Source organism: Chiloscyllium plagiosum, unplaced genomic scaffold, assembly GCF_037043375.1.
Source record: "Chiloscyllium plagiosum isolate Xiang-an unplaced genomic scaffold, Cpla_swu_hap1 HiC_scaffold_6, whole genome shotgun sequence".
Taxonomy (NCBI): Eukaryota; Metazoa; Chordata; class Chondrichthyes; order Orectolobiformes; family Hemiscylliidae; genus Chiloscyllium; species Chiloscyllium plagiosum.
Genome location: NW_028270144.1, coordinates 3,056,277 through 3,083,105, shown reverse-complemented (window position 1 = coordinate 3,083,105; position 26,829 = coordinate 3,056,277). Strand labels below are relative to the sequence as shown.

The following is a 26,829-nucleotide window of genomic DNA, read 5'->3' as shown; positions in this document are numbered from 1 at the left end:
ACAGCGGAGGAGGGCAGGAGGCGGGGCCTTGCTCTGGTGGAAGATGGCGGCTGGCGACTGGAACGCGGTGCACATTCCACGGCCGGGCTCGTGCTGCAGCGTAGCCGCGCCTCCCGCGTGCCAGTGGCCGCACACAGGTAGCTGCAGCGACACGAGCTTCCCGCCCAACGGTCAGAGTGTGTAGCCCAGTGCTCGCTCGCTCAGTCCCACATTAACTCGGAAACCTTTGACCGGGTAACCGGAATGGGGAAAGTTGGAACCGTTTCAATGTCCCGCGTGTGCCAGCTTCGCTTCTGCAGCGAAATATCTTCTTTTAGGGTCTTAAAAGCAGAAAATACTGGCGGGGATCAGGTCTGGCAGCATTGGCGGAGGGAGGAAACCCAGTTAACATTTCAAATCCAGTGACTCTTGCAAACCCCGTGGGTAGAGACCCACTCGGTTTGATTTAGTTCAGTTTTTATTTTCCGTGGGTAACGTGTCCTGTCACTGTCTTTCTCTCCCTCCCTCCCTCAATGACCTCAGTTTTACTCTAATCGTGAATGTGTTCAGCTTTTTTAAAACAATGCTGGAAGTGCTCAGCAATTCTGCGATCACTTCTGGAGAAATAAATAGTGGGTGATATTTAATGATGGCCTCAATATTGTCTTCTGCCCTGCATAATGAGCTAGAAAACTATATTTTTTTGGGGGGAGGGGGAACAGATAAGGATGGGAATTTTCTGGCTCAGTAGTAGCATGTTACAGTGTACAATTCCGGTCTCCTTCCTATCGGAAACTTGAAAGGGTTCAGAAAAGATTTACAAGGATGTTGCGAGGTTTGGAGGATCTGAGCTACAGGGAGAGGCTGAACAGGCTGGGGCTGTTTTCCCTGGAGCGTCGGAGGCTGAGGGGCGGCATTATAAAGGTTTACAAAATTATGAGGGGCATGGAGAGGGTAAAAAGTCTTTTCCCTGGGGTCAGAGAGTCCAGAACTAGAGGGCATAGGTTTAGGGTGAGAGGGGATAGATATAAAAGAGACCTTAGGGAAAACCTTCACGCAGAGATTGGTGCGTGTATGGAATGAGTTGCCAGAGGAAGTGGTGGAGGCTGGTACACTTATAGCATTTAAAAGGCATCTGGATTGATATATGAATAGGAAGGGTTGAGAGGGATATGCCTGAAATGCTGGCAAATGGGACTAGATTTATTTAGGATATCTGGTCAGTGTGGACGAGTTGGACTGAAGGGTCTGTTTCCATGATGTACAGCTGTTAACGTGCATACTGTTTTGATTCACTACAAATGACTGGATGATTTGTTTACACCTCCCTACAATTCAAACTGAAATTGACATCTCAAATTTAACCTAGCTGGAAGTTTTAAGAAATTGCTGGATTTCATGCTGGTTCCCAATTAGGAATTAGGGCTGATGCTTCAAAGTACCCTCTTTATGACCTGCAACAGGACTTAGCTTCTCTAGGCCAGAAAGGAAACATCTGAAATTGGAATTTCATCCCTACAGGTTGTAAACTGCTATAAAGACTTTTAAAATTTAAATATATTTATTTCTTTCTTATCTCTCTGGTACTCTTATTTCAACGATTTTTTCTTTACCAAATTTAATTCTAAATCCTGCTGTTAGTAAGTCAGGCAATATCTGTGTTTTCTATAGATGCTGCATGATCTGAGCATTGCAACATTTCCTGTTTTCAGTTTGATTTCAGCTTTTTTCTTTTATTTGTATTTGTCTCAGCTATGTTGGCTGAATTGTTACCGCACTCACCTGAGGAAAGCCTGTGGTTCAAGATTTTGAACATAAACGAGGCCTATACTCCCAATGAGTATATTGGCTTAGCTACAGTGGCATTATTTTGAGAGTAATTGTGGAAAGCAGCCAGTGTCCTGGGCAATATCTATTTTTCGATTCAAGAATGGCAATTTGTATTTATATAGTATTTTCAATGAAGTACAGATCCCAAGTGCTCATCAAAAAACATTATCTGGTGCAATTTAACATCATCAAGTTTCACCATCCCAAAAAGAGTGTAATGAGCATCTTGAAAGTAAGATCAGAAACATGGCTATAAATGAGTCGTAATGCTGGAACAGATTTCAAAGCTAAAGAGGGGCTGAGACCACAGAGGAGATTATTGAACTCCAGGTATTTCTGGACCAGGATCCAAAAATCCCAGATCAATGTAGATCAGTTTGCAGGCAAGTGAACAGGACTTGTGACAGAGGAGGATTTTAGTATGAGTGTTTTGAATGAGTCAAAGTTTGTTATCAAATTGATGGGAAGCCAACTAGAAGGGTATCTGAGTAGGTAGATCTGGAGGTGATGAGCTGAGATCTGGGAAAACTATATTTAGGGGAGTGGGTAGTCTTGATGAGGGTGAAAATTATAGGATCAGAAACTTGGAATCGATCGTAGGATATCATGGTTGTCACTGGAATTGTAATCCAGAAATCCAGGCTAATTCTGTTGGGAAATGGGTTCAAATCCTGCCATGGCAGATGGCAAAATTTGAATTAATGTTTTAAAACAAAACCTGGAGTTAAAAACTAGCTGAGTAGTAACTATGTAGCCATTAGGCAAAAGTGAGGACTGCAGATGCTGGAAATCAGAATCTAGATTAGAGAGGTGCTGGAAAAGTCCTGCTCCTCAGATGCTGCCTGACCTGCTGTGCTTTTCCAGCACCACTCTAATCTAGATTATGCAACCATTGTCAGTTGTTGTAAAAACTCATCTAGTTCAATAATGCCCTTTCAAGAAAGAAATCTGTTGTCCTTACCTGGTCGAGCCTGCATATGACTCCAGACCCACAGTAATGTCTTAATAGCTTTCTGGGCAATTGGGGATGAACAACAAAAGTTGGCCCAGCCAGCAAAGCCTATCTCATGAATGAATAGAAACACAGCTATAGAGTCAGTTGGTAGAGGATGAAATTTGTATTGTGGACTCAAATTAATGACATCATTCTCCCATATATTCAACTGTCGGAAATGTTTATTTGTGTGGCTACTCTGCTGCTCATCATTATGACAATTCGAGGATACTGGAGGAGGTGTAAGATGGTGGTTAGATATGGCTTGAGTCATCACAGAACATATAGAATCTCACTTGTTCATGGATGATATGGCCAAGAATACACTATGAATTACATTGTTGAGGAACTGAAATGGGCCCTTGAGGTTCTTCAGATGTAATGGGAACAAGAAGATAAACAATTGCTGTAGTTTTTTGTACCTGTGACTAAATAGATCCCATCATTAGTGTCAAATATTGATCCCAGACTGTGTACCTGTGTGAGCTATGTTCCAAACAAATAGTTTATATTTTTTATACAGTTATAGGGAACAAAAAACAGTTATGGAGTAACATTTCCATTTTTTTCTCAGAAGAAACCTGAAGATGTCATGACCTGTAATGGCATGTTTGCTTTGCAATGTTCCTCACTGAACTCTGCATCAAACCTTTCATCAGTTGAAATGTTTTGTTATTTTTAGAAATAAAAAATAACAAAAGTGAAATAAAAAGTACGGTTCCTCTTTATTTGGTGTTTCCTCAACCTCGTTGTCAGTGATATTCGAAACATGAATATGTTGCATATGTTATCCTGAATATGTTATCCTGTTGCAAATATTGGAATCATACCTGCTACGGGTAAAATATTATATGATGCCATAGATAAAACTGTTTAACCGTGGAACTCTGTTTTTGCCAGTTTTGCCATTGGTTTTTTCAGTGCAAGGTAATTTTCACTGCACATTCTATCCAAGTTTGGATAGACTAATCTGACAGGATTAGTCGGGCATTAGCCCTTCCTGAAGAAGGGCTAATGCCCGAAACGTCGATTCTCCTGTTCCCTAGATGCTGCCTGACCTGCTGCGCTTTTCCAGCAACACATTTCCATCTCTAGACTAATCTGACAGACTATTTTGGTAAGAGGTTTGACATTTTCCCATAGTGTACACATTTAACAAATTGTAGGTTTCAATAAATACCTATTTTAAGAACTTTACAATGTAAATTCAGTGTTAAAACCAGTAATTGCATCCTGTTATCTCCTAATATACAAGTCATGGTTGTAGCGGATATATTATGGAGGAATATTGTTTTGTTTAACTTTGTCTTACTTTCATCAGGACCTTGCGCAAGAATACAAATTTAAGAGGTAAACCAACATAGGAAACATAGTAGGCAGGGACTGATTGGATCAAAGGGTCTGTTTCCATGCTGTATTAACAAGAAAGGATAGTTTCTTTTTGTACCCTTTTCCCCCCTGGTTGGGGATTCTATAGAAATAGTGGACATGATCTGAGAATTTGAGCCAGACTGTTCAGGGGAGATGTTAGGAAGCACTTCTATAAAGAGGATGTTAGATATTTGGAACTCTCTTCTACAAAGGCAGTTGTTAATTTTAAATCTGAGCGAGACTTTTGTTAAACAAAGTTATTAAGGGATGGGCCGAAGGCAGGTATATGGTGTTAGGACACAGATCCACCATGATCTCACTGAATAGGGGAACAGACTCAAGGGGATGAGTGGGCTACTCTTGTTCCTATCTCTAAACCTCAGTAACTAAAACAGCTACAGTTTTGTAGATGGCCTGTGGAAAATTTCCATTAAAAACAGCTTAGGTAATATAGTATGCATAGATGGTTTGCAATGCAGTCAAAAGTTTTGGCATAGGTTTTTCTGAATGTCCCTTGGGAAAGTAAGCTATAGATTGATCCATTAGATGGTATGCCCAAGAACGCATTCCTTATACTGTATTTCCTCATGGTATTCAAATTTGGAGCTTAAGTGTAAGTGACGATTTAATGTCCTCTGGATCCTTTGGGATATTTAGTGTTCAGTAATTTAGTTGCCTGAATATTTTTATAGTGAAACCATTTGGTAAACTGGAGAAAGTCCTTTTGTTTTGGCTTAATCCATATTCTTAGAACTGATTGTTTTCTTTAAATGAAAGTTATGTCTCTTTGGGTTGATTCATATGGATTAGAATCAAGCAAATATAAATGATAGAATTCGCCTTCTTTTATTTTAGATGGGTACATACAAGACCTTGTGGCAGCCTGTGAAAATACCTTAAAAGCTTTAAGTAATAAGCTTCTTACAACAGAACTTGATATCTTGGGTTCTCTGTTATATGTTTTCCATAACCGGTTACGTCAGCACAAACCTTATTGTGCATTGAAACAGGTTAGTATTTGTGTTAAAATTAAATCTTACACTTTAATAAAATCAATTGTACGTTAATCGAGTGCTTGTTTGTTTGCATTATTAAATTAATTGTTCAATGTGGGTGTGAAGGGAAGTGATGGAACAGTGTATAAAATTAGTTTTGAAATTGATGCAGTTTGTTGTCATTTATGTATTTAATTCAAATATAAGTTACATTGTTTCTGTTCATTTGAAGTTATTTATTTTATTAAAATGGATGTAGGTTTGCTCACTGAGCTGGAAGGTTCATTTTTTGACATTTCGTCACCATGCTAGGTAACATCGTCAGTGAGCCTTCAGACGAAGTACTGCTGATATTTCTTGCTTTGTATTTATATGTTTGGGTTTCTTTGGGTTGGTGATGTCATTGCCCATGGTTTATTGACTTGGACCCCATTTGCCACCCCCTGAGAAAAAGAACCAGAAATAACATCACCAACCTAAAGAAACCCAAACATATAAATAGAAAGCAGGAAACATCAGCAGTGCTTTGTCTGTAAGTTCACTGAATATATCACCTAGTATGGTGACAAAACGTCTGGAAACGAACCTTCCAGCTCAGCGAGCAAACCTACATCCAGAACCTCAACCTGAGTTACAAATATTCTCAAAACTCACTATTTTATTAATATTTTTAGGTTGAACAATGTGTGAAGCGTTTGCACAATATGCAACTTGAAGGTTCGATTCAAGATCTGATTGAGTTGTGTCCAAGGTAATTTGTGAAGCAAAATTGAAATAGCATATGTTATTCTGCAGTTTTAGGCATATATGAGAGAGTGTGAAACAATAAGAAACCACAAGCCAGTTAGTTTGACATTAATTGGATATTGGGAAATGCTGAAATCTATTAAGGGAGTCTTAACAATGCACTTAACACATTATGATATAATTGAGCAGTTATGGCTTTATAAAAGGTAAATTGTTTGTAAAAACTATTCAAGTGAGCGGCACGGTGGTACAGTGGTTAGCACTGCTGCCTCGCAGCGTCAGAGACCTGGGTTCAATTCCCGCCTCAGGCGACTGACTGTGTGGAGTTTGCACGTTCTCCCCGTGTCTGCGTGGGTTTCCTCTGGGTGCTCCGGTTTCCTCCCACAGTCCAAAGATGTGCAGGTCAGGTGAATTGGCCATGCTAAATTGTCCCTAGTGTTAGGTAAGGGGTAAATGTAGCGGTATGGGTGGGTTGCGCTTTGGCGGGTCGGTGTGGACTTGTTGGGCCGAAGGGCCTGTTTCCACACTAAGTAATCTAAAGTCTATTAAGGATATAACATAGGATAGACACAGGGAAATTAATAGACACCATATATTTGAATTGCCCAAAGGCATTCTAGAAGATTTCACAGAAGAGGTTAAGAGGCAAAATGATGGTTTGTGGACTGAGACTATATGTTGCAAAGGATGGAGAATTAATGGGTGGGTAACAGTGGAGGAATAAATGAGACTGTTTCAAGCTGACAGCTATAACGAGTGGAGGGTCACAAAGAACATTACAAGTTTCTTATCAAAGATTAGTGGCTTAGAAAAGGAGACTGGGTCCAAGTTTGCTTACAATATAAAGCTAGTTTGAAATGTAGCTGTAATGTAATGGAAAAGTATGACAGGAGTGGGCAATAAGGCAGAGGGTGGAACATATTATGTTAATCACTTTTGTCATCATAATAATAAAAAGTATTTTTTTATTAAAGGCTTGAAACTTGAAAATGTTGACACGAGGAGATACTTGCATATAGAGTTATACAGCCTTTGATCCAACGTATAAAAGTGGATAAATCCCCAGGACCTGATCAGGTGTACCCTAGAACGCTGTGGGAAGCTAGAGAAGTAATTGCTGGGCCCCTTCCTGAGATATTTGTATCATCGACAGTCACAGGTGAGGTGCCAGAAGACTAGAGTTTGGCTAACGTGGTGCCAGTAATTAAGAAAGGCAGCAATGACAAGCCCCAGGGAACTGACAAGTCTGGTGAGCCAGATGTAATTGGTGGGCAAGTTGTTGGAAGGAATCCTGAGGGACAGCATGTGCATGTATTTGGAAAGGCAAGTACTGATTTAGGGATAGTCTGTGGTTTTGTGTGTGGGAAGTCATGTCGCATGAACTTGATTGAGATTTTTGAAGAGGTAACAGAGAATTGAGGAGGGCAGAGCGGTAGACGTGATCTATATGGACTTCAGTAAGACATTCGACAAGGTTCCCCATGGAGACTGGTTAGCAAGGTTAGATCTCATGGAATATGGGGAGAGCTAGCTATTTGGATACAGAACTGGCTGAGGGTGTTGACGGAGGGTTGTTTTTCAATCTGGAGGCCTGTGACCAGCAGAGTGCCACAAGAATCGGTGCTGGGTCCACTACTTTTCGTCATTTATATAAATGATTTGGATGTGAGTGTAAGAGGTATAGTTAGTAAGTTTGTAAGTTTGCAGATGACACCAAAATTGGGAGTGTAGTGGACAGCGAAGAATCTTGATCAGATGGGCTGAGGTGTGGCAGATGGAATTTAATTTAGAATAATGTCGAGATGCTGCATTTTGGGAAAGCAAATGTTAGCAGGACTTACACACTTAATGGTAAGGTCCTAGGGAGTGTTGCTGAGCAAAGAAACCTTGCAATGCAGGATCATAGCTTCTTGAAAGTAGAGTTGCAAGTAGATAGGAGTCATGATTTGGAGATGCCAGTATTAGACTGGGGTGTACAAAGTTAAAAATCTCACAACACCAGGTTATAGTCCAACAGGTTTAATTGGAAGCACTAGCTTTCGCAGCAAAACTCCTTCATCAGGTGAAGGATTGTCGCTCCGAAAGCTAGTGCTTCCAAGTAGATGGGATAATGAAGAAGGCATTTGGTATGCTTTCCTTTATTGGTCAGAGTAATGAGTACAGGAGTTGGGAGGTCATATTCCGGCTGTACAGGACATTGGATAAGCCACTTTTGGAATATTGCATGCAATTCTGGTCTCCTTCCTAGCGGAAAAATGTTGTAAAACATGAAAGGGTTCAGAAAAGATTTACAAGGATGTTGCTAGGGTTGGAGGATTTGAGCAATAGGGAAAGATTGAATAGGCTGGGGCTGTTTTTCCTGGAGCGTCAGAGGCTGAGGGGTGACCTTATAGAAGTTTATAAAATCACAAGAGACATGGATAGGATAAATAGACAAAGTCTTTTCCCTGGGGTCGGGGAGTCCAGAACTGGAGTGCATAGGTTTAGGGTGAGAGAAAAGATATGAAAGACACCCAAGGGGCAACTTTTTCACGCAGAGCGCGGGGTGTGTATTTGGAATGAGCTGCCAGAGGAAGTGGTGGAGGCTAGTACAATTGCAACATTTAAAAGGTATCTGGATGAGTATATGAATAGGAAGGGTTTGGAGGGATACGGGCTGGGTGCTGGCAAGTGGGACTAGATGAGGTTGGGATATCTGGTTGGCATGGGCGAGTTGGACCGAAGGGTCTTTTTCTGTGCTGTACATCTCTTTGACTTTAGTCCATGCTGACCATGCTCACAAACAAAACTAATCCCATCTGCCTACATTTTGCCCAGATCCCTTCAAACCTTTCCTATTCATGAACTTATCCAAATGTCTTTTAAGCATTGTAACTATACCTGCATCCTCCACTTCCTCTGGTAGTTCATTCTACACACAAACGATATTGTGTAAAAAGTTGCCCTATTATCCTTTTTAAATCTTTCTCCTCTTTCCTTAAAAATATACCCCTAGTTTTGAATACCCTCACCTTGGGTAAAAGACCCTTAATATTCATGTTATCGATTCCCCTCATGACCTTGTAAACCTCGAAGGTTACCCCTCAACCACCTATGCTCCGGTGAAAAGTGTCCTGGCTTACCTTTAAACTCCATATACTATTCCTCAGCCCATTGACTCAGTGATCAAAATCTCTTTGTAATCTTAGATAAACTTCTTCTCTGCCCATTATAGATTAAGTTTGGTGTCATTTGCAATCTTATATTCTCATCCAGATCATCTGTGTAAATGACAAATTGCCAATCCCTGTGCAATACTGCTGGTCACGGACCTCCACTCCACTCCAAATCAACAACCCTTCTCCACTACCCTCTGTCTCCTATCATCGTGCCAATTTTATATCCAATTGGCAAGCTCACCCTGAATCCCATGTGAGCTAACTTTACTAAATGGTCTACTATGCGGAACCTCACCACTGGCTTTACTAAAGTCCAAGTAAACAAGATCTTCCGTTCTGCCCTCGTCAGTTCATTTTGGTTATTTCTTCACAAAACTAAAATCATGCTTGTGAGACACGATTTTCCTTGCCCAAAACCATGCTGATTATCCCTAATCATTCCTTCCTCCTCCAAATGCATGTGACTCCTTTCTTTCACCTCCAATACCTTACCGGCCACTGATGTCAGACTCTCAAGTCGGTAATTCCCAGGCTTCTCCTTACAGCCTTTCTTAAATAAAGGCATGACATTAAGAACCCTCCAGTCCACCGGCACTCCACCCATGGTTATAGGTAATACAGGTATTTATACTAGGGACCCAGCAATTTCCTCCCTAACTTCCCAATCTAGTCCCACCTGCCAGCACCTGGTCATATCCCTCCAAACCCTTCCTATTCATATACCCATCCAAATGCCTCTTAAATGTTGCAATTGTACCAGCCTCCACCACATCCTCTGGCAGCTCATTCCATACACTTATCACCCTCTGCATGAAAAGGTTGCCCCTTAAGTCTCTTTTATATCTTTCCCCTCTCGCCCTAAACCTATGCCCTCTAGTTCTGGACTCCCCAACCCCAGGGAAAAGACTTTATCTATTTATCCTATTCATGCCCCTCATAATTTTGTAAACCTCTATAAGGTCACCCCTCAGCCTCCGATGCTCCAGGGAAAACAGCCCCAGCCTGTTGGCAGCCTCTCCCTGTAGCTCAGATCCTCCAACTCTGGCAACAGCCTTGTAAATCTTTTCTGAACCCTTTCAAGTTTCACAACATCTTTCCGATAGGAAGGAGACCAGAATTGCTCACAATATTCCAACAATGGCCTAACCAATGTCCTGTACAGCCACAACATAACCTCCCAACCCCTGTACTCAGTACTCTGACCAATAAAGGAATGCATACCAAATGCCGCCTTCACTATCCCATCTACCTGCAATTACACTTTCAAGGAGCTATGAATCTGCTCTCCAAGGTCTCTTTGTTCAGCAAAACTCCCTAGGACCTTACCATTAAGTGTGTAAGCCCTGATAAGATTTGCTTTCCCAAAATGCAGCACCTTGCATTTATCTGAATTAAACTCCATCTGCCACTTCTCAGCCCATTGGCCCATCTGGTCCAGATCCTGTTGTAATCTGAGGTAGCCCTCTTCGCTGTCCACTATACCTCCAATTTTGGTGTCATCTGCAAACTTACTAACTGTACCTCTTATGCTCACATCCAAATCATTTATGTAAATGACAAAAAGTAGTGGACCCAGCACCGATCCTTGTGGCACTCCACTGGTCACAGGCCTCCAGTCTGAAAAACAACCCTGCACCACCAGCCTCTGTCTTCTACTTTTGAGCCAGTTCTGTATCCAAATGGCTAGTTCTCCCTGTATTCCATGAGATCTAACCTTGCTAATAAGTCTTCTATGGGGAACTTTGTCGAACGTCTTACTGAAGTCCATATAGATCACATCTACTGCTCTGCCCTCATCAATCATCTTTGTTACTTCAAAAAACTCAATCAAGTTTGTGAGACATGATTTCCCACGCACAAAGCCATGTTGACTAACCCGAATCAGTCCTTGCCTTTCCAAATACATGTACATACTGTCCCTTAGGATTCACTCCAACAACTTGCCCACCACCGTGGTCAGGCTCACCGGTCTATAGTTCCCTAGCTTGTCTTTACCACCCTTCTTAACAGTGGCACCATGTTTGCCAACCTCCAGTCTTCTGGCACCTCACCTGTGACTATCGATACAAATATCTCAGCAAGAGGCCCAGCAATCACTTTTCTAGCTTGCCACAGAGTTCTCGGGTACACCTGATCAGGTCCTGGGGATTTATCCACTTTTTTGCGTTTCAAGACATCCAGCACTTCCTCCTCTGTAATCTGGACATTTTGCGAGGTGTCGCCATCTATTTCCCTACAGTCTATATCTTCCATATCCTTTTCCACAATAAATGCTGTGGGCGGCACGTTGGCACAATGGTTAGCACTGCTGCCTCACAGCGCCAGAGACCCGGGTTCAATTCCTGCCTCAGGCGACTAACTGTGTGGAGTTTGCACATTCTCCCCGTGTCTGTGTAGATTTCCTCCGAGTGCTCCGGTTTCCTCCCACAGTCCAAAAATGTGCTGGTTACGTGAATTGGCCATGCTAAATTGTCCATGGTGTTTAGGCGAAGGGGTAAATGTAGGGGAATGGGTCTGGGTGGGTTGCACTTCATCGGGTCACTGTGGACTTGTTGGGCCAAATGGCCTGTTTCCACACTAAGTAATCTAATCTAAAAAAAAAATTCATGATGAGAATGAAAAACTGAGTAAATTGGGCCACTACTTGAATTTAACAGTGATCTCATTGAAACAGATTCCAAAGAAGCCTTCGGGGTAAACATTAAAGGGCTGTTTCCTCTAGAGAAATATAAAACCAAGGGTCATAGTCTTGAGTGAATCATTTAGAACTTTGGGAAATTTGTTCAAGCAGACTTGATTTTTTGGAATTCTGTACTCCAGAGGCTTTATCTTTGATTATATTTAAAGTTGATGTGTCTCAGAACATTGAGTGCTAGTGGATAGTGGGCAAGCCAGAAAATCAGTAGTTCATGATCTTATTGAGCAGGCTCAATACATGGTCTATCTATTCCTCCTATTAGTTATGAATTTCATATTGTGACTTTGGTCTTCTTTAAAAATTTAACAGCATGTCTGAGGCACAGAGTGGTAAGACAAAATATATTCCCAGCCAACCTGTCCTGGAATGGATGTCGCTGAAAGTGTTGGGGGGCTGTAAGTTGATGCTGCGTCTGATGGAAATGTGCTGCAAAGCATTTCTGTATCCTTTAAATGTAGTTATATTGCACTCTGTGCATTTTCATAATGAATTTCAATCTGAAATTTGCTTATATTGTAATAGGATCAGTATTTGTAATGTAAACCATCTTCAAACCTTAATCATTAGCACAAGAGCTGCATATAATGTTCTAAGGTAGTAGGGCTGGTATAGAGACCACCAGACGTTGATGTTGGGAATGACACGAAACAGGAATTCAAAGCTTCTGTATTTATGGTTGACTTTAATCTGCAAATAGATTGGGCAAATCAAATTAGTCACGATACAAAAAAGGATGAATAACGAGAGTGTATGCGGGATGATTTTCAGGACTAATATGTTGAGGAGCCAACTAAAGAATGGGCCATCTTAGACTGAGTATTATGCAATGTAAAAAGAATGTTTAGTAATGTAGATGTGAGACACTCCCTTGGGAATAAATAGCCATAATATGATAGAATTCTTTATTAAGATTGAGTGTGAGGTAATTGATTCTGAGATTAGTATCCTGAATACTAATTAGAAAAACTATGATGGTATGAGGCTGAGTTAGCTATGATGGATGGAGAAATGTTACTGAAAGGAGTTATAGTTGATAGGCAATGACAAACATTCGCAGAACGAATGGATGAAATACAAAAATTCTTTATTCCTGTCTAGCACAAGAGTGCAAAGATAACAGTGAAAAAAGAGGCATACGATTTGGCAAGTAAAAGCAATAGATTTGAGGATTGGGAACATTTCAGAAGTCAGCAAAGGAGAACTAATCGATTGAATTAAGGAGAAATTCAAGTATGAGAGTAAGCACTGCGGGGAGCTTAATTATTGATTGCTGAGCTTTCTGTAAATATGTAAAGAGAACAAGATTGGTGAAAACCAATGTAGGTTTCTTACAATTCGAAACAGGGAAATTTATAATGGGGAACAAAAATGGCTCACAAACTAAATTCATACTTCACTTTGGTCTTCAAAGTAGGACATAACTAATGATGGGGAGCGAGGGGTTTAGTGAGAGGGAGGAACTGAAGCAAATCTGTATTTAAGAAAGAGGTATTGGAGAAATTGATGGGATTAAAGGCTAATAAATACCCAGGGCCTGATGATCTACATCCCAAAGTATTTAAGGAAGTAGCCATGCAAATACTGGAATCACTGATGGTTATCTTTCAAGATTCTCTACACTCTGACTCATTTCCAACAGATTGGAGGGTAGCTAATGTAACACCGCTATTTAAAAATGAAATGGAGATAAAACGGAATTATAGACTAGGGAGTCTGATGTCAGTAGTAGAAAGATACTAGAGTCCATAATCAAGGATTTTACAACAGAGTACCTTTTTTTAAAAAAATAAGTGGTAGAAGTCGTAACAATGAGAATGGATTTACAGAAGGAAAATCCTTCTTGACAAATCTACTCATTCTTCGAGAATGCATCTAGTAGAGTTGATTGGGGGACCAGTAGATGTGGTTTATTTGGACTTTCAGAAGGCTTTTGCCAAAATCCCACAAGAGATTAATCTCGCAAATTAAAGCAGTTGTAATTGTGATAATATATTGAGATGGATAAAGATTGGTTGGCAGACAGGAAACAGTAGGAATAAATGGGTCCTTTTCTGAATGGCAGGCAGTGACTTGTGGGGTACTGCAGAGATCAGTACCAGGACCCAACTGTTCTCTATATATGTTAATGACTTTGATGAGGGAACTAAATGCTACAACTTTGTGTCATCTGCAAATTTTGAGATGTATGGAAGGGTAAGCTGTGAGGAGGAGGTAGAGATGCTTTAGTGTGATTTGAACAGGTTGAGAGAGTGGATTAAAGGTATGGCAGATGAAGTATAATGTGGATAAATGTAAGTTTGCCCACTTTGATTGCAAAAATAGAAAGTCAGATTATTATTTCAATGGCTGTAAATTGAGAGAGCAAAATGTCTGAGACTTGGGTGTCCTTGTTCACCAGTCGCTGAAAGTAAACATGCAGTTACAATAGGCAGTAAAGAAGGCAAAAACTGTATGTTGGCCTTTGTAGAAAGAAACTTCCAAGTACAGGAACAAGGATGCTGCAGTTACATGGAGTATTGGGGAGGCCACACATGGTATGCTGTGTGCAGTTTTGGTCTCTTTATTTGAGGAAGGATGTTCTTGCTGTGGAAGGAGCGCACTGAATGTTTACCAAATTGATTCGTGGGATGCAGGATGAGGAGTGATTCTATCAGTTAGGACTGTGTTCAATGGAGTTTAGAAGGATAAGTGGGGATCTCACTGAAACCTGTAAAATTCTAATAAGTTCTAGACAGATGCAGAAAGGATGTTCCCACTGGTAGGGGAGTCCAGAACTAGGGGGTCATACTTGAAGGATAATGGGGAACCCTTTCAGGACTAGGATGAAGAGAAATTTCTTTATCCAGAAAGTGGTGTGCCTTTGGAATTTGCTGCCAGTGTTTCAGGCCACAACATTGTGTTGTCAAACAGAAGGTAGAAAAAGCTCTTGTGGCTAAATAGATCAACGGATATGGGGGCAGTATAGGATGAGGATATCGAGCTCGATGATCAGCCATGAACATATTGAATGGCAGAGGGTTGATTGGCCTTTTTCTGCTACTGTCTTCTATATTTCTTTTTTTTTAATTTTTTTAATAGATATTTTTATTAGAAATTTAACATTTTTACAAGTTTACAAAAATAAACAAAACTCTCAGATATAAACATTGATATACAATTAGCTCAAATATACAATAGCCAAAAACAACAAAAAAAAACCGAAAAGAAAAAAAAACAAACAAAACTCAACTATCTACTAATCTAACCTACAACTAACCAGGGTGTATATTTAAGTCTCTTACATGCTCGGGATGTGTTAGCATCAGATATAATAAAACCCGTATTCGTGCGGGATTCCTCCCCCGAGGGGCCGCGGACCAGCCAGGTTTGTAATCTCAATTAAATAAAAGATTCTGAAGAAGGGCCTGTGCCCGAAACGTCGAATCTCCTGTTCCCTGGATGCTGCCTGACCTGCTGTGCTGTTCCAGCAATAAAGTTTCAACTTTGATCTCCAGCATCTGCAGACCTCACTTTCTCCTCAATTAAATAAAAGCCCTTGTTAGGATAACCGAAATATCTGTATTTATGTAATTCAAAAAGGGCTGCCATATTTTATAAAATAATTCGGTCTTTCGGTGCACCATATTTGTAAGGAAGTCAAGGGGAATACATTCCATAATTAGTCTGTACCAATTTGAAAGTCCAGGGGGGCCCTCCGCCACCCAGTTCATCAAAATATTTTTCCTTGCACAGAAAGAAAGAATAGAAAATAGTCTCTTCCCGTACGTGTTCAGGGAGGGAAAGTTCGAAAAGCCCAAGAGGAGAGATACGGGGTCCACTTTTATTTCCGTTCCTAAAATTTCTGTCAGGGTACTTGCTACTTTAGTCCAATATCTACGGATCTTATGACAGGTCCATAAGCAATGTACAAGAGTGCCCACCTCTATTTTGCATTTAGGACACATTGGAGATGCTCCTGCCTTAAATTTTGCCAATCGAACCGGTGCTATATGGGCCCTATGAAGTATCTTCAGCTGGATAGCCTGGGTTCTGTTACAAATAGTAATTCTTCTAGCATTTTCCCAGATATCATTCCACGTTTCTGTGGAGATTTCTAGTCCCAGATCCTGATCCCATGTTTTAAGCAGATTATCCATATCTCCCGATACTTCATCTTGTAGTAAATGATAAATATTACTGACGGAAGGTACCCCCACTGGTCGTAGGACACTACATTCTCTATCGGATTTATAAAGACTATCTAATAACGTAGTCTTCTTCTGTATATAATCTCGAATTTGGAAGTATCGAAAGAGGTCTCCATTGGGTAATCCGAATTTCTGACGCAGCTGTCCGAAAGACATCAGGACCCCATCTTTAAATAAATCCCCGAGACATGAGATACCCCTGGGTCTCCAGAGTTTAAAAGTGGCATCTGTTAACCCCGGTTGGAATCCCCATGCTCCCACTATCGGTGCATAGGGGGACGTTTTATGTGAATTACCCTCATTTTGCCGCATTATATTCCAAGCCTTGATTGTATTTAGTATTATAGGGTTTTTACAGTGATCTGTAATGATTTTCCTCTTGTCTGAGAATAAAAGGTTAATAAGTGGGTATTTTACTTGAGAAGCCTCGATGGCCAACCAGATTGATTGTGGATCAGTGAAGACCCAATCAGCTATGTAACTTAATAGGGAACTTAATTGATATTTCCTAAAATCTGGGAAGTCCAATCCACCCCTTGCCTGTGAAAGCTGTAGCTTCTTCAGCTTAATGAGGGGCCGCCTATGATTCCAGATAAAGGAACTCAGCCAGCCGTATAATTTACATAAAGCCGTCCTCGGCAGCATCACCGGAAGCATTCTCATAGGATATAGGAGACGGGGCAGGATATTCATTTTGATTAATGCTATTCTACCCAACCAGGAAATTGGCAGGTCTCCCCATCGCTGGAGGTCCTGCCTTATCCTTTCCAATAAATACACAAAATTAGCCTTATACAACTGACCAAATACTGGAGTAATAAAAATGCCTAAATATAAGAAACCCTCCAGGGACCAGCGAAAGGGAAAAAGGGAACCGTCCGCTAAGCGGGGTATCACAGCAAGGCCACCCATTGGCATAGCCTCCGATTTTGAAAAATTAATTTTATAGCCTGAGAATGCACTAAATGTATTAATAACTTGGATTAAGCGAGGTATGGACATCAAAGGGTTACTGAGGAATAGAAGAACATCATCTGCATAAAGGGTAATTTTATGTTTACCTGTACCAATCCTTGGGGCCACTATATTAGGATCAGCTCGTATAGCTTCTGCTAGTGGTTCAATTATTAGCGTGAATAACAACGGCGAGAGGGGACATCCCTGACGGCAGCCCCTACCCACACTGAAGCTATCCGAGCCTAATCCTTTGGTAACCACAACTGCTTTGGGATCACTATACAATGTTGAGATCCATTTGGTAAACACCTGTCCAACACCAAACCTCTCCAATGTGTAAAACAAATATGACCATTCGACCCTATCAAATGCCTTTTCCGCGTCTAATGAAACCACTACTCCTGGTATCTTTCCCTGATGACAAGCTTGAATCATATTCAGAGCCCTTCTAACATTATTGGATGATCTACGGCCCTTAATAAACCCCGTCTGATCCTCCTTTATAATATGTGGCAGTATCCTTTCTAGTCTCAGTGCTAACGTTTTAGAGAGGATTTTAAAATCTACATTTAGCAAGGATATTGGTCTGTATGATGTACAATCTTCTGGGTCCTTTCCTTTTTTAAGGATAAGAGAGATATTTGCCTCTTTCAGCGAAGGCGGGAGACAGCCCTGACTATATGCATAGTTATACATGTCCATAAGTGGACCAACCAGTATTTCTGTAAATTCTTTATAGAATTCAGCTTGAAAGCTATCTGGGCCCGGCGACTTACCATTTTGAAGGTGCCTAATTGCATCAACTATTTCTTGGGGTGTAAGAGGAGCATTTAGGACCGATACTTGTTCCGGAGTTAGGTCTGGAAAAGTCAAATTTTTAAAAAATGACTGCATCCTCTTCATCCTATCTTCACAATCCTGTGATTTATATAACTCAGAATAGAATTCTCTAAAGGTCGCATTAATCTTTTTATGATCATGAGTCAAAATACCCGTACTTTCCTTGATAGACATAATAGTCTGAGGGGCCTTTTTTTTCTTTGCAAGAAATGCTAAGTATCTACCCGGTTTGTCGCCATATTCATATAACCTTTGCTTTGCAAATAATATTTCCCTCTTAGCCGTTTGAGTAAGTGTAGTGTTTAGAGCTGTCCTAAGAGCTGTAATCCTTTGCAATTTATTAATAGAAGGTCTATCAGTGTATGCTGTTTCAGCCGCTTTTAAGCGGGCTTCAAGCAGACGCTGTTGTTCTCCCTTTAATTTCTTCTGGGTCGCTGAGTAGGAGATGATCAAACCTCGCGTGTAAGCTTTGATGGTCTCCCACATCATTGACGGGTTGCCAGCTGTACCTGAATTAATTTCTAAAAACGTTTTAAATTCTTGAGAGAAGTACTTTACAAATTTACTATCTTTCATTAAGAAGGGGTCCATACGCCAATGCCGAGGGGATGTCCCACTGTTCCTCGCCTTAGTTTCCATATATACAACAGCGTGGTCAGAAATTGCTATATTACCTATTTTACAGGATGATATGGAATTTAAAAAAATCGAGGGAGCAAAAAACATATCAATTCTGGTATGAAATTTATGTGGATTAGAGTAGAAAGAAAAATCTCTACCCTGTGGATGAAGACATCTCCATACATCTACTAATCCTAATTCTTTGTTCAGATCCATCAATTGTCTAGATCTGGGAGATACTCCTGCAGTACTCTTGGGAATCCTGTCTATTTCCGGATCCATAATACAATTAAAGTCTCCCCCTATAATTATATGACGGGCATCAAAAGCCATCAATTTTGAAAAGGCTTCCATTATAAATTTAAAGGGGTGTGCCGGGGGGCAGTACAAATTTAAAATCCCATATTCCTCTCCATTTATGAGGGCTTTAATCAAGATATATCGTCCAGATTCGTCTTTTATCTGCTTTAGGATTTTGAAAGGGAAATTCTTCCGAACAAGAATAACAACTCCCCTGCTTTTTGAGCTAAAAGAAGAAAAAAAGGCCTGATCAAATCCGCCCTGTTGTAATTTCAAGTGTTCTTTATCTGACAGGTGTGTCTCCTGTAGGAGAGCTATATCAACTCTTTCCTCCTTAAGATTTGATAATATTTTCTTCCTTTTAAGTGGCGAATTACTCCCCTTGACATTCCAGGTGCACCACTTAACCGACTGATCAACCATAATCCTCTGGGCCAATCCGAGACCCCTCGGGGGGGGGGGGGAACCCTATCCAGAACATTCCGAGCGTGGAACATTTAAAATTTACAAAAATAAAGCCTCTTTAATACACCCACAACAATACAGTAAAAAACTATTTCTAAATAAAAAAAATATAAAACGTATCTAAGTGGAGACTTTCCCCCTTGTTCCCAGGGGGCGTCACTTCCTCTCCAAAAGTCCCTCATATCCTCTCCCAACCAATGTCCCACCCTTGACCCAGGCACTCCTCAATAAAATGAGGAGAATTCAAATATAATACAAAGCTAGAGTTAATAGTGAGCACCCCACCCCCACCCATACCAACACCTGGGTATATTTGGTAATGTTAATACCATATATAAACATATAACTATAAAATTACCACTTCAACAAATAATAATTAAATATGATAATACAAAATAACGAAGGGAAAAACAACCCCGCTCCTAAAGACAGAGGTAAAATCGAATAAGGTAACCACCTCCCCCCACCAACATTAACCAAATCCCCCAACTTATATATATATACATATATATACATACACACACACACATATATGTATGTATATATATATATATATATATATACATATATATATATACACATACACACACATATACATACATCCCTCATATATACATAAAATAATAACAGAAAACAACTCCGGGGGGGGGGGGGGAGAAAATCAAATCCCTCTCCCCACCCCCCATGATAATATTAAGCAGTAAGATAAGAAAAAAAAAGGGAGGGGATATAAACCAAAGCGGGGGGGGGAAGGCAGACCAACATCCATTATGTCCTACAGTTTATCTAAGAGAGTCCAAGAATTCCTTAGCCTTTTCTGGTGATCCAAAGTTATATACGGATCCTTCATGGTTAAAGCGTAACATCGCTGGGTAGCGTAAGGAGTACTGAACATTTAAGTCCCTTAAACGCTTCTTCGCCTCGTCGAATGCCTTCCTCTTTCGAACCAGAGCCGGGGAAAAGTCCTGAAATAGCATGATCTTGGATCCTTTGTAGATCATAGCTTGGGGGACTTTTCCGAGATTTCTAGAGGCTTCTAGGAGTATCTGCCTCTCCCTGTAGCTCTGCAGCTGGAACAGGACCGGGCGCGGGCGCTGGTTCGAGCCGGGCCCGCGTATTGCTACCCGGTAGGCCCATTCCACCCTTACCTGGCCTGATCCAGCTTGCAGATTTAAAAGTTGTGGCAACCACTGCTCCAGGAATGCTGTAAGCTGGCCTTCCTCTTCCCGTTCGGGAAGGCCCAGCAAACGAATATTTTTTCGGCGACCTCAATTATCGAGGTCGTCAATATGATTTTCCAAGGTCCGGACTCGCTGCTCGAGAGTCCGGACCTGATCCACGGCCGATTGAGCGGTTGTCTCGGAGGTCGCGGCCTTTAGCTCCGCCCCTCCTACTCGGCGTTGAATTTCTTCAATCTCACGGTCGTGCTTCTGCAGCGCGGCCGAGAGCGACTCCCAACGATTTCTGGATTCGACGATAAAAGCATCGATCTTCTAGTCAAGCTTGGAAAGCATTTCTGCAAGACTTGCTACTGTAGGTAAGTCCCCCGGGGCGGCTGTGGACGCCTCTGCTGCAGCTGGAGCGTGTGGGGGAGGGGTTCCTGCTTGCTGAGAGCTGCGGGCTCCCTTCCCTTTAGTCATTTTAACTTAGGATTAAGTTGTTTAAATATAATATTACACAACTAATTGAGTTACTAAACTATTATAAATGATTTAGTGAGCTTGGTAGGGGGTAGGTGACCCACTGTGCCCAAGTCTTGGGAGGAGCACTATAGACTCAGTCTTACTGGGTCGCCGCCATCTTGGATCCCCCCGTCTTCTATATTTCTAAGTTAGCAACAGATAATGAATTATTAGAGGATGTTTATAACATGTCAAGTACAATAGAAATCATACTACTTGTACTGATTGCTCTTTCTTTTTGGTTGAACGTATTTTGTTTTACTCTCTAGTTGTGTACTGTATACAGCTAAAATTGACAGCCGTTCTGAAATGGATGCTGAGGCATCTGAATTGTGCCATAGGATTTTTCTGTGCATTGTAGTTTGTAGAAATGGCTTATTTTTAATGCATTTTCGGGTCAAATGGCTGAAGTTGTGGAAGACAATTTTAGTCAATGCTATTTTAAGTTACATTATTTGAAATGTCTCGACAAATGTTCTCTTTGTATTTTTTAAAATGTATTTCTAATCACAGCCAGGTATTATAGATAGGTACAATGTTTCTAACCACAGCCTGTGGTCCAACAAAACATTATGCTTGAATGGCAATTAGTTACATTGGTGTTTCAGCATCTCACCTCTTTTCTTCCCAAAGCACTCACTCCACCTCTTGTTAGCATTCTTCCATTTTAGTGAAATGATGGGCATGGTTTAATTTTGCTGTTGGCTGAGAGACCATGTTTGAGTTTTGAATATTTTAATATTTAAATCTGAGTGCTCTTCCAAGAAAATGTTTAATTCCTACTTTTAATTTATTAAGTAGTTGAATTGTGCTGCAGAAAAATCCTTTTGTTTCTATTCTTTCAATGTTTGAACAGCAACTGGTTATAATTCCTTAGATAAAATTATTCAATCCATTTTTACAGAGGATTCAAAAACAGATGAAACGCTAAAGAATAGTGATTATGAAGGATGATTATGCAATGGGCTCCCAGCAGTTATTAGGTAAAAACAAGGGCTGCAGATGCTGGAAACCAGATTCTAGATTAGAGTGGTGCTGGAAAAGCACAGCAGATCAGGCAGCATCTGAGGAGCAGGAAAATCGACATTTCGGGCAAAAAGCTACTGATGAAGGGCTTTTGCCCAAAATGTCGATTTTCCTGCTCCTCTGATGCTGCCTGACCTGCTGAACTTCGCCAGCACTACTCTAATCTAGAATCCCAGCAGTTATAAGCATTGTTGCCAGTGTTTACAATCGATGGAAAGGAAAATAGAGGTTCAGGGTCAAGTGAAGGATAAAGCAAAATGTGTTGTATGAATTTAAATCAGAAGGAAGAATTCCAAGTTTGAGACTTTGAATGCTGTCTAATTCAGCAATGAAAGTAAATTTATGTGGCTTAGGGAAAAGGTGGCAAACATTCATGGTGCAAAGAAGACTGGCCAGATGAGAATAGAGTAATTGATATGAGATGGCAAAGCTTAAATTGGGGCTTTAGTGTAGATTGGCTGAAATAGAGAAGGAGTTGGATAACGTTGGGATGAAAGTCAGTTTATGAGAAAATATTGGCTGAGAAGCAATATTCCTTCTTTAGTTATGCAGAAACAGGGAAGTTTCTATACAAACTGCACACTAGTTTGTTGTGTGTTGATGCTTCAAATGCTGAACAGCACAAAGTTTAAAAGGCTGTTTTTCAATGAATCTTCTGTGCACTACAAAAAAAAAGTTTTGTTGATTAGAAGCTGAGTTGGCATTTGATTAGCAGTGTTACTATTGCAGATTTTTTGAGATGGTTTGTAAGTCTTTGGGGTATCTCAGCTATCTTCCCCACCCCCTCTCCCATCTTTGTCTCAGTCCCCTAGCCCACAAACCTCATTCCTGATGAAGAGCTTATGACTGAAACGTTAATTCTCCTGCTACTCGGATCCTACCTGACCTGCTGTGCTTTTCCAACACCACAGACTCGACTATGAAATTGGTGACCAAGGTCAAAAATGTTGGCTTAGTTCTCTAGAATTTTGAAGTTCAGCCAAGAGTGGTTAGTGAACAAGCAATTTGACACGAAGTGTGATTTAAAGTTATCAGTAGAAATAGGGGCAAGACTGGATGTTGTGAGTTGTACATGTGGAAGCTGAATCCATGCCTGGGTCTGTGATAGAATGGAGGATACTGGTGGAAATCACTGTTCCTGAAAGGATACAGTTTGGGAAATTTCCTTATGGAGCACTTCTAACTTGATTTGCTGGTCAAAGAAGCCTTTTGAAATAATGTATCCAACATGTTTACCTTCAAAATGCCGCATTCAATTGCATAAAGATGGCACCCATTTTAGTCTTGGTCTGATTCTTATTAAAAATATTCTGGACTGTTGGGTTTCCTTAATTCTAATACATGATAGTTTGACTATTCAATATCTTCATTGTAAAGAATTTATAGTCCTAAATGTCGTAGTTACAGGATTGCTCAGCAGACTATGGTAAGTAAAAATTTAGTTTGTTGAAGCCATATTTACATTCACTGTCATTTTTAGAAAAATAACTGAAATTTCACTTTTTTTTTCTTTCTAGGATAATGTTTAGAAGTATTGTTTTAAGCCTAGAACTTTTATATGATAAGCTGTTCCTGTTACTGAATGAGGTAACTAAAATTCAAGATATGTCCTACGTGAAGGAGTTTTCCTTCCCTGTTAGCGTCAGGCAATGGCTTGGTCTTTCCTATTGCAATTTCACACAAATAAAGCTGCCAAGTGTTTCAAGTCAGATGAGTGGATTGCTTTCAGATAACTCTGGCTTACTTGATAAATTGTTCGCGGAGACTGAACCTTTATTATTGGAGGATGATCAACATACAATATTAAAAGAAAATAAAATGACTGATAGCATCACCTCTAAAACAGATCAGATTTCAGATATTGGACCCCCTGAGCAAGGCCATCGTGAGATTGGTGAGTATTTGTGTGATGTTTATTGCAGTAAGTTATTCTGTTGATTTGCCATATAATATTTAATAGTCTAAACTGTATTTTTCCTACAATGACGTAGTAATATTATGTGTGTTCTACAAATGTTAATGTTTCAAAAATACAATTTATTTTGGATTGTAATGTATTTTCTTCTGTTGAAGAAACTGGACTTCAGTTGGGATTTGAAATTAAGTCTGTGCAAGTTCAGAGCCACAACAATTCTGAGGTCAGTATGTTTTTATAACTCTTATTAATGCTTTATTCCCATTATGCTGTCTCTGCCCTTGCTCTCTCTCCAGATGCTGACCATTTCCATTTGGCTTACCAGCATGTGCAGTGTTTTGCTTTTAGTACTGTGAATAAAAGTATGTTTCCCTGTTAATCTACATTCATTTTAAAACTAGCTTTGTTTTTCTTGACTGGACAGAAGTCTCTAAAGGACTTTAACTGCAGAAGATTACAGAAAAGTAAACAACTGTTTCCTTTGGATGAGTTTGTGAGGAGGATTGGTGCCACACACACTTTCAGTGCATTGTGTTGGGAGCTCCAGACAATGTTCCGTTGGTTTCGACACCAAAAACTAAAACATGAAACGTGCTATTTTGGAAATCAGTTTCTCCGGTGTCGCAGACTTAGAATGGTGGAAACTCATGGTTACAGGTATGTGAAGTAAAGAGGAGGAGCTTAGTAAAGAAGCAAATCAAATTCTAATGGTCATAATGGCTTGTGGTAAAGCATCCAGCTACAGTTGTTTGACTACAGTTTTGATGGCTTGGGTAGTAATAGTCAATAGCCAAAATAAAGAAAAGCAAATTGTGTAAAACACCTGTATGAAAACGATAAAAAAATTACATGTAATCTGGTCATTACTCCAGACTAAAGCATTTGATCTGTAGTTGTGGCTTGTTTTACATAATCAAAACAATAAGGAAGTTTCTGTACAGGTATTGATGCAAATAAAAGTAAACTATGCGTAACTTTGTTTGAGTTGAGATGTGCAATTTTGGGGTCAGTCTCCACATCTTCTCCTGCAATGCCTAATTGGTGTGCTCTAGCCTTTAATCACTGTCTCCTGCCTCACAGAGCTACCATAGCACTAGTATGCCTTTTCCATTTCACATGTCAGCAACCATCCTGACTCACATACTGTTTAAAAAATGAAAGCGGGCCATTCAACCCATCTGATTCATTCCAACATTTATGCCATTCACAAGCCTCAGGAACTACTAAATTGGCCATTAAATGCTTTTGCAACATCTTGAGATTGAGAAAAGCGCTGTAAAAATGCAAGCTCCTTCTTGAAAATTTGTTTGTTGGATCAGATATAACCAGGCTGACTAGTCAGCCTGGTCATACTTAGTGCCTCTTCTCAAATAATGAGTGACTTAGTATGCTGATTTAGCATTGAGATGTCAATATACCCAGCACAGAAATATTGTCTTCAGGAGGAGAAGGGAAATAATGAGAAAAGGTCTGAAATCAATTCAGAAAATCAACAGAGCATCCGTTGAGAATATTTTTCATCTTTGCACAATCTCAGCATCTAATTTATTGCATGTAATATTTTGAGCTAGTAAAAAGAATGAAATTTTTCATCTTGTTGCCAAATCATATAGATTTTTAACTGCCTGTATTCTTTTTCCTTATACAATGTAGTTTCCCAAAGAAGATCAATTTGATAAAAATGTCCGTCTCCAGGTATCTCATTAAAAGATCTCAGGGAAAATTGCATCAAGGTGAAATATTTAAATATTGGAAAACTTCAGTGTCCCCTCTTCAAAACTGTAAGATAAGACGTTCAAAATTGTACAGAAGAAAAGATTCCTTGCTCAAGAAGAAACTGAGAAACAGTAGATTTCACACAAAAGAAGGAAGCAAAAGGACATTTAAAACTATTTCACAGTTTGCATTTGACACACAAACTGCCATAAAGAAACAGTGTGTTACTGGAGATTTTCACACTAAACTTGGAAACAGTGGTTTGCATCAGAATGGGAAAACTCTGGCACTCCCCCTGGTTTCTTTGAGAGGAGGAGGTTCTGCAATTGTGCCAAATACGGATGATGATATTGATGCCATTTTTGCATCAATTGGTATATAGTTTGTTCTTTCAAATTTAAAAATTGCTGTAAGTGGAAGATTTGACAATATAAAGTAACTGGAAGCAAACTAAATGTGCATTTCTGTTCATGTTTTTGGAAATAGAATGCTTAATTTATATGTTGCATTTTTGACTCTTCAATTTGAATAACTTTACCAGAAAACTGGGTTTAATAAAAGGAAGGAGAAGAGACGTGGTTCTGTTTTTCCCATCCATAATGAGTGAGTATTGGGTGTGGTTGCACAAACAATCTTTCTTCATGTTTTCAGTTTTGCATTTATCAGCTAAATTTTGCAATTACTGTTATAAGTTTTACTCATTTGCTACATTTTCAAAAGTTGGGTGTTATGCCTGAAAATACTTTCACTCCTGATTAGAACTTGTCCTTTTGTGAGTCACCTCTTGTAACTTAGCTTCAGTTTCCAAAATCAACGTTTTTGATATTTTGTATTCTTATTGATATACTTAAAATACCAGCAGCTTTTGATTGCTATTTCAAAATAGTTTTGTCACACACGATGTATCATAACTTAGCTTTTCCACATACTTTCAACTTTATTTGAATTTATTACATTGCAGTATTACATTTTTGCAACTTGATGAGGCTGAGTAACAAAAGCAGCATTGTAATAATACCTCCTAGATAAATGCTAAACTCCAAAGTGTACAAACTCTTGACAGTTATAATTAACCTTGACAACATAGTTTTGTTTCAGTACTGGTCTAATGTTAGACTAGCACCTTGTACTTTCCTTACTTTAGGAGTGGGGAGCTTACATTTTCTTGCTACATGCCATGAAATCAGTAGCTGTTTTATCGAAGCACTTTTATTTCCCTTCCCTATCATTTGGTCCAACATTCAGTAATGATCATGTAATGCCATAATGTATTGTTTTCATAATAAATATGCAAAAATTTGATACATTAAGTTTTCATAACTGCATGCAATTTTTCAAAAGACATACA

General features: G+C 39.9%; 1 protein-coding gene across 1 annotated transcript; it reads left to right on the top strand.

Moving 5' to 3' along the window:
• Positions 1-14: 14 nt before the first annotated feature.
• rmp64 (ribonuclease MRP subunit p64) lies at positions 15-26,787 on the top strand. Its single transcript, XM_043691136.2, has 9 exons — positions 15-137; positions 5,030-5,184; positions 5,844-5,920; positions 12,082-12,213; positions 23,199-23,276; positions 23,368-23,744; positions 23,924-23,988; positions 24,190-24,422; positions 25,419-26,787. Exons 1-9 carry the CDS (start codon positions 44-46, stop codon positions 25,861-25,863), a joined length of 1,656 nt encoding a protein of 551 aa, XP_043547071.2. The 5' UTR covers positions 15-43; the 3' UTR covers positions 25,864-26,787.
• Positions 26,788-26,829: the final 42 nt, after the last annotated feature.